The 20,409-nt window shown below is 38.9% G+C and overlaps 1 protein-coding gene across 1 annotated transcript in view; it reads left to right on the top strand.

Moving 5' to 3' along the window:
* The window catches only part of SLC25A13 (solute carrier family 25 (aspartate/glutamate carrier), member 13), a 78,092-nt gene that overhangs the window by 6,611 nt on the left and 51,072 nt on the right, over window positions 1–20,409 (top strand). Inside the window, exons 3-4 of the mRNA XM_009572463.1 lie at window positions 4,242–4,357; window positions 20,170–20,309. Of these exons, the coding sequence (XP_009570758.1) occupies window positions 4,242–4,357; window positions 20,170–20,309 (256 nt within the window). The remainder of the gene's footprint in view (window positions 1–4,241; window positions 4,358–20,169; window positions 20,310–20,409) is intronic.

Raw genomic sequence — 20,409 nt, 5'->3', positions numbered from 1 at the left:
TCCTGCTTTGCCAGAGATTAAGGATTTGAGGGTATCTACAGGAGTTGCTGGTGGTGTGGCAAAGGTACGAGACCTCTTAAGGCAGACTCTGGTGATCATTGAATATCTGTTGCCATGGGAGCAAGTTTTGCCTCCATCTTAAATCAGGGCATAGGGTTATTTGGAGGTAGGCTTTCCTTCTGTCCTCTTATGGAGGCATCTTTTTAAGGTTTCCGTTAAGAAAAGGAAATGCTTTTCTTGCTGATGGCCACAGAAGCCTTTCAAAGTAGTCGACTGGTAATAACACAGATTTTTTAAAAGTGTTATATCGCATGGCTGTAGTTTGTATGAAACTGACTTAAGAGCCTTGACTGGTTCCTAGCCTTAAGCTTCTCATTCCTAATTTTAGTTGGAAAAAAAATGCTTCATTTGGCTTCAGCTGGATCAGAAACTCCCCCAAAAAACAGTCACTTTCTCAAGGCCTATCAGCAACAGGCCAGGCATTTTCCGTCTTGCCTACTGTAACATATTGTTTTTCAGTCTTTTGTTGTACTTTTAAACATCTGTCTAACAAAATAAGTATTTACGGCACATCTCTGTTTGGACTGTAGTAACTAACACTTTACTGAGAAATACTGTATGCTTTATTTTTAGAAAGGACAAACTATTCAAAAATAATACTTAGAAATGCCAGCATTTCCATTATTATTGGATATAAATTTATCCTCTAATGCACCAATTTACACTCTACTTAGTTTACCTAGTTTGCAGCGTAAAATAATAGATGTAGCTTCAATTTGTGTCCCATTATGTTATCATGTTTAAATTGCTGATACAGTAAAAACATATGCATTGATTTCTGAAGGAACCTCTTCATCACTGCATTTGTATGTATTATTACAGCGGGTAACGGCTTTTTTCCTTTCATGGCTACATGTGGACTTCCTCTGGTGGGAACGCATCATGTCTATGTGGTGCCCAGATACCATGGGTGTTAGCACCGAGAGCAGCAGCGTGGAAAAAAGGAGAGAGTAGTAAATAGTGGTCTTGCTGCACCATACCCAGTTATTGTGTTTGGACTGCAGCTCTTGTGTGTGGATGTTTTTAAAATATCAGGTTTTCAATCTTCCTGAATAAATTGTGCAGTGTTGGCATTGTTAATGAGGACGTAAAGGTGAAGGAAGACTTTGACCAGTTGGGTAGGAGATCTTCAAGACCAAAGTAAAATTTTGTAAACATCTCAGCTTCCTCTCTTTGCACTGTTAAAATCACTAGGCTTTTCTCTGCTTTTGTAACATAAATGAGCACTTGTTTGGTTAGATAAAATAACTCTTAAGTAGTATATTGAAGTCCATGTTAATATGTGCTGTTTAATGACACCTAATGATATTCAGTGAAGGGTTATGCTAAACCCAAAAGGGTGATGCTAAACCGGAGAGAAAATGTGTTACCCAGGCAACTACCCTTGTGCAGTATAGAGAAGTGAGCATATGGCTATGTAGTACACATTATTTCAGCATCTTTAAGCACTAAGAATCACATGTGTAATTGACTGTGAAAAATTACTGCTCAGTTACTGTATTGTATGGTCATAATAGAAGTAAATGAATACGTCATTGTTGTTAGAATAGATCTGTTGGGAATCACTAGCAGGCTAGTCTACTTAGGGAGCAAAAATACAATAAGAAGAAAATAGCTGGTTTAATTAACATGTAAAAATTGGGTTAATTTGAATTCAGCTGGCACAGCAGATATTAATGTCTCTTCTTTAATAGTCTGGCTAGAACCACGCAATTTGTACACTTTTAATCTTTCTAGTACTATGAATAATTGTTTTTAAAAATGGGTATGGGGTTATTTTAAGCATCTATCTCTGATTTATTAGGGGGATTTATTACTTGCAAGTACTGACAAAGGCTGCTTCTACCAGTATAAAATCTTGTGACAGTGTTAATATGTGAAGTTTTAATCAAATCCAGGCCTAATAACATAGAATAGCATGGTGCTAGGATTCTGCTGGGATAGGTGCTGTATTTCTTTTCTGTGCCCTCATCACTGTGTTGGGATCTGTTGGTAAAGACATATGCTGGTTGTTGTTTCACACAAAACAACAACTTTATCAAAAGTTGTATCAGCTTTATCAAAATGGTGTTGGCAGATATTTTATATTTTTAATTCTAAACAATGCTATTTAGAGTCTTGTCGCTTGCTATTTTGTCCTTTCTGTGTGTGGGCTTTATAGTCTTTGGGGCAGAAGAATTCAGTGCTTTTTATCTGGTTGCTGTTGTAGAAGTTGTCAGGTATGTAACCAGTAATAATGGATTTATAACTTAAGTCACATAGTAACAATAAATATGCATAAATGCAAAACTAAGTAGGTTGTGATATGTTGGTTTAAAATTGAAGGAAATGTTGCATTTTTTAAACTTTCTTTTGGCTTAGGAGAGATGGAAGTTTTCTTCCATTTAAAGACTGAGTATGTGTGTATTCTGTATCTAAAAGTGGGGAGTACTGAGAGCTCCCAAGGAGCTTAAAATAAACTACTCGATGGCCTGCCCATGTGCTAACATGTGCATATGTAGTAAGTCATTGCTTCTTTGCCAGTAAAGCTTAAGGCATGCTTATATGTTTACTGGCATCATCAATTGTGAGTTTAATATTAAGAATACCTGAGGAGGTTTCTTTTTATTTGTTTCTCACACTACATAATAACCTATGGTGGCAAGTTCCCAGAGCTAATTATTTGTTAGACTATTTCTGACTCTACATATGCTTTCTTTTACTTTTATTTAGTGCATATATTGAGGGAGCTAAAGTAGAACAGCTTTTCGGCCTTCTCTGTGCCATGCTTTTTTTTAATGTCCTCTTTTGTTCATCTTCTGGTGTCTTCATGTTCTTCATGGAAATCAGCTTCTGTTACCCTGTGGATGTTTGGCTGCTGACGTGCAGCAAGCACACTTCTGTGTAACTTGAAATTAATTCCCTTAAGACAGGGTGACTGGAAATTGCTGTATAGTCATGGGTCATCATAACTTGATGGAAGGAATGTCTTTTCCAACCTATTCAAACACTTTGTTCTTCACTGTTATTGCATACTGAGTGGAAGTTTTCATTGAACTGGCTGCAGTGTCATTTTGAGTAGAAGTCCTAAGGGTACAGTTAGTTTCTAATAGAAAAAAAAAATTAATAATTTGTTTTTGTGTGTGTTTCTTGACATTTGTTATGCTGAATTTTGTGCTTCTCAGAAATAAATCTTTGTTCCCTAGCTACTGCCATGTGAACTCATTAAAGCTACATGCTTGCTGCACTGACATAAAGCAGCATTGAGAGAGGGCAATCTAAAATCTTCCAGACTGCCAGCAGGCCCTGCAGCCACACATTTGAAGACAATTTTAAACTGTTCAACCTAGACATTAAAGAAGTAGCAAAACGGAAGGATGGTTGGCCTTTGCCTCTTTAAGAATAGGAGTTTGATCTCCATTTGAACTCTTGGGTGTGACCCAGAGAAATTAGAACTGCTCAAGGTCTTTGCTGTATCAAATCTACTGCTGGAAACAATGCCAAGTTGTCTAATTATGTATTTCTGCTTATTAACTAACTTAAGGAAGGGCACCTCTGCTTTTATCTCTGCTCTGCCACTGCGCTCGCGTATTGGGAACCTGGCTGTAATGATGAATTTGAATAAACTGCTCTTGGGCTGAGGAAGAACGTGCAGACTACTGCTTGAAATTTGTGACTCAACACGCAGGACTGGAGGGCTGCGATGGATGACTAATAAGTTGCTAGCAAACAGATAACACATTTTGATCGGTTCCTTCTGAAGTGAGTGGCAGCATGGAGGTCTTGAATGGATTTGCTATACAAAAGCCTTAAGTACTGAATGTTGAGGGAAGTTACTCATATCTTTATTGGCGCTCTGTCTTGCCAGTGGAGGGAGATAGGCTCCCCCAGAGGGCAGTTCAGTTAGATATTAAAGCTCAGGTGAGTAGCCACACTGAGTGCTTTGCTTATTTTATGTTCTGTTGTGACTTGCTGAGAGGAATAGTTCCTTGTTCAACAAAGTAATTTCCATCCAGGGATATAAAGGCCTCCTGACAGCATTGGTGATAGGGCATTTTAGGATAAATTTTAATCCCTATTGATAACATTTTGTACACATTTTGGTTGTGATCTTATTTCTTTTGTATAATCTATGTTATATTGTATTTCATTTTTCTGCAAGCACGTGGTTTCATAGCTCTTCTTTTTCCCTCATCCCTTAGGTTGATTTCCTTTCAAGAGTTTGTGGCATTTGAATCAGTCCTGTGTGCTCCAGATGCATTGTTCATAGTAGCCTTTCAGCTTTTTGACAAGACTGGCAAAGGAGAAGTTACTTTTGGTAAGACTGTTCTTAAATGTACACTCTTAATTTAAAGATCCGTACTTATGCTAAACTCTATTTCACCTTCTGTTACTGTAGGAAACACAGTGATTGGTAGTGGAACTACACTAGTGCCAAGCAACTTTCTGACTGAGTTCTTTTAATCATTTACATGTGCACAATATGAAGTTAAGGTCATGGTCATCTTCATGGTTTTCTCTGGAGAACTGGTCACTTCTCTTTTTTTCTTCCCCAACATGCTTGTGCAGGTCTTCAGAATACCAGTGAAAGGTGACTATAGGAAATTATTGTAAAACCGCAAGAAAGTTGCCAGAAGACTTGGGTGGATGTTGAGCCTGAAATTACCCTGAATTATTTTTTGTTTAAATTGGCTATATTTCAAGCTGGCTTCCTTTTAAGGCTTAAAACTTTCTTCTGTGAGATTTTACAGTAATAAATCCACTATTACCTCCACCCCCCCAGCCCCGAAAATTCAGCTGTGCATTGGAGGTGTGGTGTTTGCACTGACAACATGAGAAACACTCAGGCCAGTTTAAAACTTGATTATGGAGACTATTTATTTCTAGACACCGTAGAGACAGCTTTTGATATCTGCAGGACTATCTGCCACCTGCCTAATGATAAGGGCCATTCTGTCTGGAAGAAGGATTCAGAAATAGCAGTTTTGAGTAACTTCAGACATTGAGCTTGCACTTCAAAAAGTATGGGGGACGTTTTTGCCCTAAGTACCTATGCCGATAAAATTGCTATTTCTAATCTGCTACACTTGGACACAGTTATCCATATGTTTCAAGTTTTATTAATTGGTTGTTAAACAGTTTTAAGTAAAAGGAAAGTTGGATGACATTGACTCTTTGTCTTTCCAAAATGTATCATTCACATGTCCTTTGTCTTTTGCTAGTATTCCCCACACACGTTTTATGCTCAGTTAAAAAAGCCCTTCCCCTTCCATTTGAACTGACAAGATCCTGTTACCATTGCTTGAAGCACCATTGTATTCCTTCTACCATCTCCAAAAATCTGTATTTGAAGTTGCGGCTGGTGAGAAGACTTGCTGTCTCTTCTTGTGTCTGTTTTGTTTTTTTGTTATTTTGGTTGTCTGTTGAGGTTGTGAAAGATGTGCTTTTTGTGTGCAATATTACTTTTTAGAATAGCTTTTTAAAAATTACTACAGATGCTAAAAGATTTGAAAAGAATTTCAGGAAAAAGTTCTGGGGATCATAACCTTGATGAAGGAAGTATTTTGTGCCTAACAGTCTTGTGCATGTGTATGGACAGGGAAGCAACGAGAGACGGCATGCTTTTAAATCAGGAGGGCGCACATATTTTGCAGAGGTTTTGTTCCAGCACATACAAACCAGGGTTCCTGGAATGCCTGTGATGTGCAGGTTCTTGTCTGCGTCAGAGCCTCCGGTTGCTTGGAGCGCTCGTTAATAATCTAGGAAGAACTGTAGTCGTTTGATCTGAATGTTGAATCAGTCCAACTTAACTTTTTAACTCTTGGCATTCTTGTTAGTATTTTTCCTGATGGCAAATGCTTCCCTTGGGGTTTGACACAGTGAGTCACGGGATTTGTTTGGCATATGAAGTCCATTGAAGTCCTTCTAGTGATGATAGAAACCCCTATGCCAGGCTGTATTTAAGGTATTTGAAAGGGGAGACATGCCAACATTGGCAGAACCTCAGATAGCTTTTTTTAATTCCTTCCTCTCCCCCTTTGAAAACATAAATGCATTTGTAACTTCTGTATAGTAGCTTGTGGCTACCACCCCAGAAAATGCCTGGAGTGAGGAGGATGTGAGAGCTGTCTCAGTGTTGTGCATTCTCAGCAGAAACGGTTGACCTTTAGACAAAGCTAGTTCTATTTTCTATCATAAGAAAAAAAGCTTTTTCCCCCTGTTATAAAAAACACCCTAATATTTTCATGAATAAATTATTACAATACTATCCTGTAACTTTGCCACTCAGTGCCTCAGTCATGCGTCTTTGAGGTTAATTATGAGATCTTTTTCCATTGACTTGAATGAGAGTGGGATCAAGTCCTTATCAAGGTTAGGAGACTTAAATAGGGGTTTTGTATACTGTGGAATTACAGTGTGAAAGGAACAGAAGAAAAGGGAAAGGATCATTTTTCACTATACTGCTGTTAAGTGCAGTATCTCAAGGATCCCATTATAAGTCTGTATCTCATTTTATTGTTGTAAAGAAACAGCATGGCTTATCTGCGCAGTCATTGGTTTTCTGTATACTGAGATAATGGTATAAATATTTTAGCTTATACCAAACAGAATATAGAGCTTCCCAGCTGTGAACTTCGAATTTTCTACTAAGCAAATAATCCAAATCTTATTCTTCTACAGGTGCACTTAGCTTGGCACCTTTGTAAAACAAATTAATAACAGGCTTTGTGTCAATGAGCTTTTACACTGAATGCCACTTCCAGGCTGTGGATATTTAGAGAAATGTTCTGGGTAAAGAAGTTCCAGGATTTAATACTTTGCACTTACTTGTCTTGAAAAATGCTGCATTCTTACTTTAGCTTGTGGTTGGAAATGCCTTTGCCTTTTAGCCATGTTGTTGACATCTCTACAATTTTAAATGTTTCATTTATTTCAAGTTACAAGTTAACTGTACCTGGTTCTTTGACAGAGCTAGCATCTATTTGAAAGGGCTGATCTGCAAGCAGTCTGGGGAAGGTGGGAGCGGGCGGGAAGTATTTCTAGTTTATTGCTTTTCAAGGTGAATGAAATGGCCACTAGTAAATTAGTGGCCAGTGGCTGACTGAGACTACACCTGGCTGTTGCATCATGTTGTAGATTTATCTGCTGCTGAAGTGTCAAAGCTTTGACAGTTTGCAAGTTAAAGTGGGAGGAAGTTTAGCTGGCTTTTAAATTCGAGGCAAAGAGCAAACCATTGCTTCTTACTGTTGAGTGTTGACAGGCACATAAAAGCTGATAATGTAAGTCCAGGGGTTTAAGAGACTTAGTAGAGTTGCTTTTTTTGTCGTATGACTGTATTTTAATGCCTCATTAAAGAAGCGGAGCCCTTTGAAATTCTTTACAAGATGGTGTTTAAAAAAAGCAAGATGGTTAGGTAAGAATGTCAGTGTTTAAAAACTAAGTCGTCTTAACCTCCATCTCTAATTTTGGATGGATAATGAAATGATGGGAGCTAACAGTTCTGAGCTGTGAATAACACAGCGGTGATATCCAGGGACTGGAACTTCCCTTTTCTTACACTGGTTCTCACAGCCGTAGTGAAGGGCAAAATAAGTGTTTTCCAGGTTGGTTTTGCTCACAGAGGGAAAGTCACAGGAAGAGATGTGATTGCCCAAGTCTGTGCTGCCAACCGGTGTTGAACCTGGCTTTGAAGATTTTAATTCTGATTTGTTTTAAAGTAAAATTTCCCACCAGACAGAAATTCTTGCTCTTGTACTTAATGAAATGTAGCTGTGGTATAGTGTGTGTTTTTCTGGTTTTGGGGGTTTTTTTTAAAGGTCCTCTAATTCAACCTGAAGCAGTTTCAAAATGAATGCTGTGCTGTGCTGCTTCGAGAAATGTAAGTATGCTGTAAAACAAGTCAGTCATTTAATTTAAAAAAAAATGAAAAAGCAAAACAAAACTCCCCAAACCCAGAAAAAATGTGAAGGGAATGGGGAACCCAAACCCCAAATTGTTGCTTGTTTAGCATAACAGCTACAGAATCGAGCAATATATTCTGCTTTTGTCTCCAAACAAAATTTTATTTACATGTAGACAACAGCTATTGTGGGTCTCTCCTTCTGTTATTAATTATATCAGTACAGTTCTTAGATAAACACATTAATTAAGGATACATCTTACTAAGTCTCCTGTTTGCTTATCTGATACTTGAATTGCCTGAATACCTGTTTGTTAACTTTCTAAAAGCACATAGCCCTTAACAGAGGTTTAAATAGCTATACAGCTATTGTGATGAGCTTCCTCTTATGATAATGCTGATACTTTTTCAGTACGCAAAGAATTATTACAGGAGTCTCACAGTTGCTTTCCTGACCAAAGGATTAGGTTCAGACTGTGTGAGCTAGCTCTTGCTTTTGTTACAGAGGATTATTTATTTTATGCTTTGCCCTGTAATTGCTTGGTATGACTTGGCTCTTCTTATGGGATCTGTAATTCTTTTTTTTTCTTGCACAACACCTAGCTTAGTGATGCCCAGCTTGGTACACTCAATACCATGTAAAGCAAGGAAAAGCTAAATCTGAACTACCAAAATAAATTGCTGAGGCTGTAAGCTTTGATCACTTGATAAATTGCAATATTCAGTATTTCTCAGTGAAATTTTCACTGCTGGTTCAAATTGGTTAGAAACCATTTGTAGCTAGTGATGTGTCAGCTTACACCTACACAGTGAAACACTTGTTGGTTTATAAATGACAGTTGCCTGGATATGATGATCCCAACGGCAACATTACAAATGCAAAATTTGTTTAGTCTCTGATATTTTTTGTTGTTTGTACTGGACTTTGCACAAATAATGGCCAGTTTTAATTAAAAGAGGATGTAGGGTAGATTTGTTAGTATATTTATTTTCTTCAAAACAATTTTTGAAATCTTCTTGATACTATTTTTGGAGAATTTCATTTCTAGACATATATCAACTTGGCAAGTTTCTCTTGTTTTGTTTTTTCTTTTAACTAAAATGTTATGAAACCAGGCAGACTTTCATGAAGGCATCTTAAGTGAAACAAAGCCTGTTTAGTCGCAAAGTAAATCTGTCATTTTAAATATTAGGAGAAGCTCCATCCTTTTACACAGTTGTATTTCACTTGGTCTAAAAAAACCAATTGAGTTTTCTAAGTAATCCAGAACTGAAATTTGATGTTTTGGTTTGTTCTTTTTATTGGTTTTGTTTTGTCTTTTTTTTTTTTTTTTAAAATCAAAGTTGCCTACTGACAAACATCAGGCTGAAGGCTGAGCATATCTCTTGTTCATTACCAAAACCCAACGAATGATCATAGAATCATCAAACAGTTTAGGTTGGAAGGGACTGTGAGAGCCATCTGGTTCAAACCCTTGCAGGGCCATCAAGACCAGGTTGCTCTGGGAGCATCATCCAATCAAGTTTTTGAATGTCTCTGGGGATGGAGACTCTGCAGCCTCTATGAGCAAGCATCCTCTAGTGTTTGACCACTTTTACAGTGAAAAATAATTTCCTGATGCCTAGTTGGGATTGCCCATATTCCAGCTTGCATCCATTGCCTCTTGTCCTTCCCCCGTGCATCTCCATCTTCCCTTCACCCTCCTGTTGGGTAGTTGTAGACAGCAATGAGGTCCTCCTTTAGCCTGCCCTTCTCCAGGCTGAGAAAACCCCACACCATGAGCCTCTCCACGCATGTCATGTGCATCAACCCCTGACTATCTTAAATGGAGAAAATAAAAGTCGTATTTTATTTTAGTTATCCAGGTTATGCTGTTTACCGTGGTGGAAGTGATCTGTTTTTTTTATTATTCTTCTTCAAGGCAAAAGGGGTAAATTTAGTTTTTATGCCCTCATGGGGCCTAGTGCTTTCCAAACCTGTGGTCTTTGGGCTCTGGCAGTTTGTTTGTCACTTCTAAGGAGGCCAGGAAAGGTAATAAAGAAATGTAAGGCTGTTGCCAGTATACTGAAATTACGGATATCCACAGCTCAAATAGAAATATTTTTAAGGGATTGCATCTTGGAAAAATGTTGGAAACCTTTTCTGTAAGCCAGTTGTGTAATACTCTGTGTATAAATTCATGTTATTTCCCCTTACATCCAAGGAGGACAGTAGAAGCAGACAAGCTTGGATCCAGAGTCTTAATTGCTGAAAGTGATGGTACTCTTAGAAAAAGCCTGTTTTTTAGGGTATTTGCAATGTTTAGCAGAGGTAAAAATGTGCTCATGTATCTCAGTCAAAAATCAAGGCCAAGCTGAATTGGACGGTGTAGGGGTATGTCATGAGGAAGTGAAAACACCTCACAGTTTTTAAAAGTGCCAAGAGCACAACCAACCAGAGCAGGGGGAAGGTAAGAGGATTTAAAAGTGAGAACATTTTCAGCAGAGAGGTGAAACTTGAAGCTTATCATAGATCTTTTGATTGGGAAAAATCGTGATAATGTTTTTGTTAATGTAAAATTAACCTGTAAGACTGCACTGTCCTTGTTGAGAAGTTTGGATAGGGCAGTGAAGTTATAACCAAATGAATTTTGTTGAGTAGCTAGTGCCTCTCTCTAAAAGGGAATGCATGCTGAACTTTTTGTTAGGGTTTGTACTGGACTTTATGGTTTGCTGGAGGCTTTGGGGGGATTTTTTGGTTGTTGTCATCTTTGAAGTCTACTTGCAACATCTGATAAGACATTTGGTTAGCAATACTGGTCTTAATCTCACCTCTGTGTACAACAGGTGCTATACAGCCTTTGTTGCTTCTTCCAACCACAAAATGGATGTGGTCCACATCTGAATGGAAGCAGCCACTTTTAGTGAGAGACTTCAGCCCCCTGCGTCTCTGCCCTGCTGCGACTGCCTCTAAGGGTGCTGGCACTCCATTGGGGCTGTCGCAGTACAGTCTTTTTTCTGCCTGGAGATGTGCCGAGTCAATCAATTCATTCTATGAGGGCAGCCCAACAGATATCATAAGCTTTTGCTTTCCATTGATGTGGTCTAGATGTTAGTATGTTACCTGGACATGAAGAACCATTGTGAAGGCATCCATTTTTTTATATATGTGGAGCTTTATTGCACTTCTTGAAATTATCAGTTTGTACTACAAAAAGAACCACCCTGATATTTGGAACTTTTTAATGACTTATGAGCATGTTTTCTGAACAACTGAATGTAGATGCACACCAATATCAGATTGGCATCATGTGTTGTATGGTATCTTGTCAGAGATCAGAAGAACTGCTCAGAAGCTGTTCCAGTTCAGTGGGTCAAAAATCCACTTTTTATGAAAGGCTAACTGTAGATTTGCACGATTGACTATAATGGCTCCAATTTTAAAAGATAGAGGTAACAGAGAGCACTTCCAGTTAGTGGGATAATTCAAGAATACTACATGCTCAGATGACTAAAATATTGTGCTTTCTGCTGCTACTTCGTATAACTTAAAAAGAAAAAAATAGGTGTGGAAAAGGTGGGGAGAAGCCAATTTGAGAGTAAATTTCAACTATATGAGGTCACTCTTTGGTTAACAATAAGCTGAGGGTTAGCCATCTTTCATACAGCTGTATATCCTGTTGGAAAAAAAAAGCCCAACATGATTACTAGGCAGCATTTGGGGATGAACCAGAAGGTTCCACACCAGAATATATTTAAACTGTGGCAGCAGCAGTATACCAATTTAAGCTTGATTTTTATTTTAATTTTTTCCCTATCCCCTTTTCAGTTGTTCTGGAATTACAGATTAGAAAGTAAAAACTTCAGCAGGCCCTAAAAGCTAGGAAAGTGTTTTGTTATTACAAATTTTAATATGAAATTTCAGATAGTAAAATACACATACTTTTGCAGTGTGTGTAATTTAGTTTTCTAAATTGGAAAATCTGCTGTTACCTAGCAGTTAATGACTATTTTTTTCCAACATTTGGAATGCAGGACCTGATTTGATAAGCTGATAAAAGAAAACAAAACTGAAAACATATTGGAAGTGCTCAAAGTGAAAATTACAGTTTAGGTAGGTTTGGGGGTAGATAGTTAGACATTTTAATTGAACTAAAATAGTTTTATACTAATACGGTACTGTTGTGGGAGTACATTTTGTGGTGCATTTGAAATTGAAGTATTTAAGTGGGGGAAAATGTATGTTAATGCTTTGCAAGAAAGTGATTTTTTTTTATACCATCTATCTAAGCAAAATAGCTGTTAAAGAAATAGAGCTCTCAAGTCTGTATTGGAGAGTAAAGTTAAGGATAATTTCTTTGAGCTAGGAGTTTGCTTTTTATCACTTTGGTTGGTATATTAAACTGCTGTAGGAAACAAATCATGTGAATTCTGAAGTAAATGTATTCCTGGACAACTACAGCGAAGTCAGTCCCTGGCAGTGTAAAGAAAGGTGTTGAGTCAGTCTGGATTTGGAAAGTCCTGTGTTTTTAACATCTTCATGGTAGGGATACTAGATGATGATTTCAGTTACCCACATGGAAACAGGGGCATTGAATTTGATATGACAGCTTTGGTTACAAACAAGCAACACTGGCTTATGTTAAGCAGCAGAAACCCCTGCTTGTCCATTACAGTTCAGCAGTAGTCCACAGCTGGACTAGCTCAACATAGCTAAATTGGTTAAAATTACCATTTTTATTATTTGAGTTTAATTTTGTCTTTGGGGATTTTCTCTGAATTTGGACTAACTAGTCCTATAACAAAATAAGCTACCACTTGTACACGTGTGCACACACATAAAATTATCAAAAGAAGTGAGTTCAGGGTTTTTTAGGTGTTTATATGCAAGTGTATACGTGCAGCCACATTTTTCAGGTGCAGGTGAAACTGATCTTAGTCTAAATGGATCGCGTGCACTAGTGGGAGGTTTTGCACTCTTCTGAATGAATCTGTTTTAAAACAGTAGCACTACCACATGATAGAGCGCAGATAAATTGCACTGACCTGAGCTGCTATCTTTTTTCAAATCAATCCCCCCCCCCCGGCTTTTTGAGTTGTGTAATACAATACCATCATCTTCAAATTATGTGCTCCGTTTCTACTGTGCCATCTTCAATTTGAGTGTTCTACCAGATCCATTTCTAGTAATATTTTAAGAAGGAAGGAACCTAATTTTTTTTTTTTTTAATTCAGCATTGCAGAATAGGTTGTAGTCCACGTTTTGCAAGGAATTAAGAAACAGTGAAAATACAGCATTAATGTATTATTTCAGGGCTTTTAACCTGTGGAAGAAAGTAGCTGTGACAGCCATTCCTACTCCTATTGCTTTGTTGAGGGAGATTGAAGGGATGAGTGCCTTTCCTTTGCAATCCTTAGTAATCAAGCTATTCCAATGTGTTATTTAATTTACAGCATGGCCACTATAAAACTCTTTCAACCCATTTCCTTGACAAAGCAGCAGGGAGATCAAGAAGATGATTGTAGCGCTTGTACTTCCAGAGTGTTGTACCTCTTCTGGGTGAATGGGGATAAATGGACAACCCAGCCAAGTACTTGGACTACCCATCATTCCACATCTTAGCTGAGCAGATGTGATGTGGACATATGTTTTCCAAAATAAAAAGTCATCGTTATAGAACAGTCCTAGTGCCAGACCGTAGAAGGATGGAAATAAACTCTAACTAGCTGTGTATTTGAAGTTCATAACAGTAAATAAAAAACCAACAAAACAAAACAAAAACCCAGACAAAAAAAAAGCCAACCCAAACCTTGGATAAACCCGAACAATTCCAGTAAAACAAGATAATACAAAATATTACTACTTGAGTATTTTTGACGTGTATATATGTATGTCTCTGTACAGATGTGCTTTTGCACAAGTTTATTGTACTTTTTCTGTGTCCAGGAGCAGCAAGGGCTGGCGGCTTTGCCAGGAAGGTGAGCCTGCAGCTGAGTGAGGGTGCCAAGAGGCCGGGGCATGGGCAGAGACCACCTAGCAAGGGGTGCAGTCCCATGCTGCCCAAGCAAGGACAGCAGAGTAGGTCTGATGACAGTGACCAGGGTCAGCCAAAAGTCCAGCAAACGCCAGACAAGTCCGCAGGGACGAGGCAGGTCCGAGGTCAGTCTGGGAAGCCAAGTCAGGGTGTCTGGGCAGGTGCAGGTGACCCTGCGGGGTGGCTCAGGCGAGGAGGACCAAGGACCTGAGATGATGCTTCTCCCAGCAATTTCTCCTGCGGCTCTTTGCATGAACCCTGATCCAGATGCTCATGGGTGGGGCATGGGGAAGAGGTTGCAGAACCTGGTGGTGCACTCAGGGTCATGAAGATTATGGAAAAATGTAGAGTTGTTTCAAATGATTAATGAGGACCCATTGTAAAGCTTGTGGAAATCATTCTGTTCTCATCTCCACTGAGCTTTAGGTCAGATCTTGCTTGGCAGTTGGCAAGGTGCTGGGGTTTCCTAGTCACAATAGTGAAACAGCTACTCTTATCAATAGTTTAATTTGACCAACTGGACTTCCTTCTTTTCCTTTTCTTCTGTGTAGGATTTATTTTAAATGACTTTGAAAGCAGTGCTCTTTTTTATTACAGCCATTTCCGAATGCATGAACGGAAGTGCTTAACCATTAACAAAACATGATTTTATAAAGGTATCACCTTTTGTCTGAGCAGAATGACAGGGATTTGCATATTCATATTTAAAAAACCTTATCTCTTTATACTAAAATATCTGTTCCACATTCTGCATTAATTTTGCTTCGTTTAATCAAAGTTGTAGCTATAATGCTCATATGTTCCTCTTCAGGGTCTTAAGTATGATGAATACAGAAGCAGTTACTGCCAGAAGGGTTTGAAAAGGTTATTGGTGGATGTGGAACTCTTGTTAACTTATAATAGTTCATGTCTTTTCAAATTTGTCTTTTGTTTTCCTCTTTGCAGAAGGTAGCCTGTGTTCTTTACAGAAGTTGCTACTACCATTATGATCAGGGTAAATCTCATTTTTTATCAAGGGCCAAGGTTTTGGTACAGATTTTCTATACCATGCACAAATTGCTTAAATGCATAAAGGTATAACATACATCATATATAAAAGGTATATAGCATATAACTTATATAAAATAAAGCCAATTGTGACAGCTTTTCTGCAGAAATGTTGCAGCTATTTTGTAAGGAGAGTGGGATTTTTGTAGGTGATCATGGAATTTTTTCTAGCTGTGCATTGAGATAATATTAACTTCATTAGACTGAACAATGACACTGCATGAAACACTTAGGTACTTGTGCAAATAAATAGTTTGAAAGAATTTCAGATTTAATGCATCAGCTATTTATGTGCTATAGCCTGTAAAGATTTTAGTAGCTTGTTCTGTCAAGTGACTAGATGGCATGTGCAACTAGTTCTCCCAATAAACTTGATTAATGCATAAAAGAAAGAGCTGAGGATTTCCGAGTTCTTTTCTTAAATGTAAAATATAGCGGGAGAATGACTTTCAGTTTGCTCCTTTTAAAATTTCAAATTTCCAAATAGGTAATTTTCACTTGAGGAATCCAGTGGTCTTTATTGTGTCATGAGGGTCTGTGGTTATTCCAAAGCACTCTTTATTTCTAGTTACAATTCTTAATCACAGTATGGAAGTGTGAATGCAGTATACTTGTTTGTACAGTAAGCATTTAAGCATAGACATCAGTACACTGGAGAGAAGAAAGTCCCCAGGACCCAAAGGACAAAAAACCCCCACTGTAAACCAGCAGGCAATTCACCTGGAGGGAAAATAGAACATCTTTTTTGTACAGTGATCAGAAACCAATTACAAGGCATCTATTCTTTAATTAGAGATGGCGCGGAAAAAACAATTATTTATTATAGAACTCTGCAATTTATTTTAAAATTGAGTTTCAAAGTTTAGGTTTTTAAAGATTGACAGGAATGACATGGATTTCTAAAAATGAATATTTAAAATCTTCTCCTTCAACCTATTGTTCATGTTGCTTTCCAACAGCTCTGGTTCAAACAATGCAAACACAGAAATGCTTGTATCTTTTCGTAGCTTTAGATCTTGTGCTCTTACAGCTCCAGACAGTGCAGCATTGACATTTTGTCTTTTAAAAACTAAAAGAAATGAACAGTGTTTTAATATGGATTTAAAAGCTTCAGTTTATCGGATATTTTGATTAAATATCGGTTTAGGATCAAACCACAGTTGCCCAGAGAGGTTGTGGAATCTCCATCATTAGAGATACCTAAACCTCAGCTGGACATGGACCTGAGCAACCTGAGCGGGTTGGACCTGCTTTCACAGAAGATTGTACCAGATGACATCCAGATGTCCTTTCCATCACAAATTGTTCTGTGACTCTGTGAAACAGGTTCCTTTAAAAAAAGGTCTAATCAAAAAAAGTAACTCTTGGCTGCTGAAGGACATTGTTGGTCTTTACTGTGTTTAGTTCAGCAACTAGTGGATAGCCATGGAACTTCAGCTGCAGGTTTAAGGTGAAACTACATTTTAAAATTGTCCATTTTTTATTTTAATACTGGACTTACATGATTAGGAGATGATACTGTTAGAAACAATGACTTTTGTTATTGTTATTATGAACAATAACTTGGAGTGAGTTCTAGTATGTAATTGGATACATTTTGATGGTTAAATCACAGGCTAAAACACTTAAGATTTGTTCATGGAGCATAAATGGTCTTTAATGTCTTGAATCGGGCAATCTGACTACAGACAAGACTTGAGTCAGTGATGTTGTCGATGAATGGGTGATGAGACTAGCGAGGAAAGAGGATAAACGCTGAGCATATATAGGAGTTTGTGAACCATAAATAGCTGTGAAAAGGAAGTACAGGGTATGTGTAAAAAGGCAGTGGCAAACAGGTTACCATGTCTCATGCCATCAAGGAATCGGTAGAAGCACAGTGAGCAATCTTCCAGTCAGCTACCTGTACTGTATAATCCGACATGCACTCTGTCAGAAAAGCACCTGGTATTAGTTGCTAAGACATACTGACATCAATCTACAGTATGATTTTGAAAAGATCATGTAGTGTAGGGAGTTCTCTTGCTATTGTACTAAATACCTACACTAATGCGGCAGTCTGTGTTTTCCAAGTCATAGCAAAAATTAAGTGTACGCTCCTGCTTGGACTGCTTGGAAGGATATTTGTACTTACATGAACTTCTGAGGCACGCGTGTAGCCTTTAATATCTAAAATAGACAAGGGAATGCAAATGCCCTGGATATATACCTTACTAAATTCCTAGCTGGCTTGATGAGGTTTTAAGTTCCATTGCTGTGAGTTCCTTTGCCATTTGTGATGCCAATAATTAAACATTGTCTTTAGCCTGAAATTACCATTCTTTTCACTTCTTGACGTTTGATTTTCTTGAGCTGGAATTTTTCTTTTGGGCCACACCTAAGGAGTTTACAAGGCACAGAGTTAGGGGAGCAAGATGCATTGTTCCTTCAACATAGCTAATGTATGATAACTAATTAAAATAAAATTACAGTGGCATAATCAGAGGACACTCTGTAACTTTTATATGTTAACAAGTTGAAGTAAAGATTGTGAGGAGCCTGGCCCCATCAAAAAGAATTTGAGACTGCTTTTATACTAGCTAAGATTTTCCTATGTCTTACCTCGCATCAAGTAAGAAAGCACCTTTTTTCTCTGATAAAGACAAGTCTGGAGTCCAGCCAAACATAGCTTTTGGTAAACAGTGACTTCTTCCTAATCTCATCCATATCAGTGTCTTGCTCTGGGGAAATTCAGGAGATGGGATGGGAGAGAAGAAGGAAGCTGATGAGCATCTGATTTCTGTGCAAGAGACAGGTACCAGAGCTGTCCCAGGAATATCTTCATTCCTCTGGAAAAGCAGAGTGGTCGCTACCAGGAAGAGACAGCCCTCATTTCCTCTTGTTTGCGGACAACACGGTCTGTCTTCTTCATGCTGGTTCCCTTCTTTGAGGGGTGGGGAAGGAAGTCTTTCCTGGCAGAAAGCAGGAACTTTATAGAGGTTCCTGCTTTCTGGGTGGCAAGGTGCCTTGAGCTGTGTCAGTAGGAAGCATCCTAAATAAAAGACATTCAGCAGAGGGACAGGACCTCACCCTGAACCAATTGGCTTTCCCTCCTTGCCTTGCGAGCAGAATTTTGCTCCTGGAGAATGCTGGCGGACAAGATCCAAGCTGGCTGTGATGGAGCTTGAAGACATGAATGAACAATGCTGTCCTGGGGGCACTGTCTGATGTTGCTTGGAGAAAATTCTCATAGGACATTAGGGCTTGAAGTTCTGAATTTTAAGAATTTGAAGTTAACTGGGGTCAGTCTTTCTGTTCGTAAGTTAAATCCAACTTGTTCTTTCACCACTGATTCCCTGGGATCCCTGGGTGGTGTGTTTTTAAAGATGAAACTACTGACTGTGTTGAGGGATGGGAAGAGGTTCACAGTATCATCTCTGCTCTCCCCGGGTATCCCAGAATATGAACAGCTGCCGTGCTTTAGAACAAACTGTCCTTCTGGGTAACACCAACTGCAGTGCTTTTGGGTCTGTGCAGCAGGACACCTGTCCCTTTCACCTCCTTGGGACCATTTTTTTCCTCTGTCTTTATCCTTCATTCACTTGGGCGCTTCTTGACATGTTTCTGGCTCTCGGCCATCCCACCCCGCTCCTTGCCTTCTTCCTTGCCTAAAAGTGGGAATTTCACCCTGGCTGGGTTTCCCCAGGTCAGCAGAGCCGCTGTGCCTGGCTGGCATGGGCTGAACCAGAAGGCAGAAGTCAACCTGCGCAGGAGACGGGACCTCATGGCTCCAAGGAGTCGGCTTCCACCTTTGCTTGTGGCGCTGGGGTGAGCTGGAAGGCAGCTCCCAGGCCTGCCAGGTAGGCAGAGGCTGGCTCCAGCGAGGTGGCTCCCAGCTTGTTCTGCACACAGGCAGGCACAAAGCTGTGCTGATTTCCTCGCCCTCAGGCACCAGCCACGCTTGGGAACTGGCTTCCAGCTCTGCTGCTCGCAGAGACAGACAGGAGCTCTAGGTTTGCGCTCCTGGTCTTTCTTCCACAAAGCATGAAGGGAGCAGGAGACCAGCTCCTAGCCCTGCCTGTGGGTAGGGAGTGTCTCCTGGGAACCAGCTCTCCATGCCTGCAGGAACTGGCAGGAGACAAGAACTGGCTCTTGGCTGACATTGCTAGAGGAGTCGTACAGCAATCAGGAAGGTATACAGCAGTTGGGAACCTCTGGCCTTGAGCTTGTCTTTGGAAGATATCTTTGCCCTATATTTTTGGCTGAGACAGATTATCATATTGAAGTGAGCGCTGTCGTGTAAGACAAGTACTTCCCTAGATCTTGTTGCTGTTTCCATTAGTTAAAATATGTACAGTCCAGTTCCAGCAATGTATGGTCCTTATTACTGATTGTACAACTTGGTGTGTTTCAAATAGTTGTTTCTTCACCAAAAATGCCATGTATTACCAAAAAGTCTGCCAAGCCTGTAATAAGCCATTGCCCAGTTACGACTACTAAACTGAACTAAACTATGAAGCTTGCATTTAGGTGTGATGAACCAAACTTGTCGCGCTGCCCCCCTTCTTGTGGCAGAGGTCTAGAGTTAAGGTCTGCTTAGCGCTGGAGGTGGTGATAAGTTTGTGTTCCTGCCTGCCATGTCCCTCCCCCTCATCCCCTGCCCTGCATGTCACTGCTCCTGTAAGGTAACTACGGAAAAGTGGATCTTGAAATACTGGTATTTTTGTAGTTGATTTGTTTGAATGTGGAGAACTTTGGGAATAATACAAAAGCCTGAATTATAGTGACACAAAACTTTCATTGTTAGCAGTTTGAAAAGATTATGCTGAAAATTGATTAGCTTTAGTCATCTTTTTATAAATTGTCTTTTAATTTTAGTCTTTTCTTGCTTGACTTTGAAACTTGAAATATCTAGTTGAGTCTCTTCTAATCAAATGCTGTGAGTATAAAACTTCACAAATAAAGAGATTATTCAGAGACTGTATTTGTGAGGGTGTTCAAAACTTTTCATTTGGTATGATTTTGGTCAACAAAAAAATGAGGTTTGCTTTGCAATACATTACTAATTTGTATAAACAGTATTGCTTTCCTGTTAGAAAAGATCATATTTGTTTTACTTGTATAAATATATGCTTGTATCTATTGTTATATTATTTTACTATCAAATGAACATTTTTCTTTTCTTCCCAGAGGATGCTAAGCAAGTTTTTGGCCAGACCACAATTCATCAGCACATTCCGTTTAACTGGAATTCAGAGTTCGTACAGCTGCATTTTGGAAAGGATAGAAAAAGACACCTAACATACGCGGAGTTCACCCAGTTTTTACTGGTGGGTCTAATACAATACAGTTTGTCAAGAGTAATAAGAAGAATGCAAGAATCAAAGTAATTGCAAACTTGTCGAATACCACTCTGGTAGGAAAGTTGCA

Source organism: Fulmarus glacialis, unplaced genomic scaffold (genome assembly GCF_000690835.1).
Source record: "Fulmarus glacialis isolate BGI_N327 unplaced genomic scaffold, ASM69083v1 scaffold11982, whole genome shotgun sequence".
Classification (NCBI taxonomy): domain Eukaryota; kingdom Metazoa; phylum Chordata; class Aves; order Procellariiformes; family Procellariidae; genus Fulmarus; species Fulmarus glacialis.
This window is presented reverse-complemented; position numbering and strand designations above follow the sequence as displayed.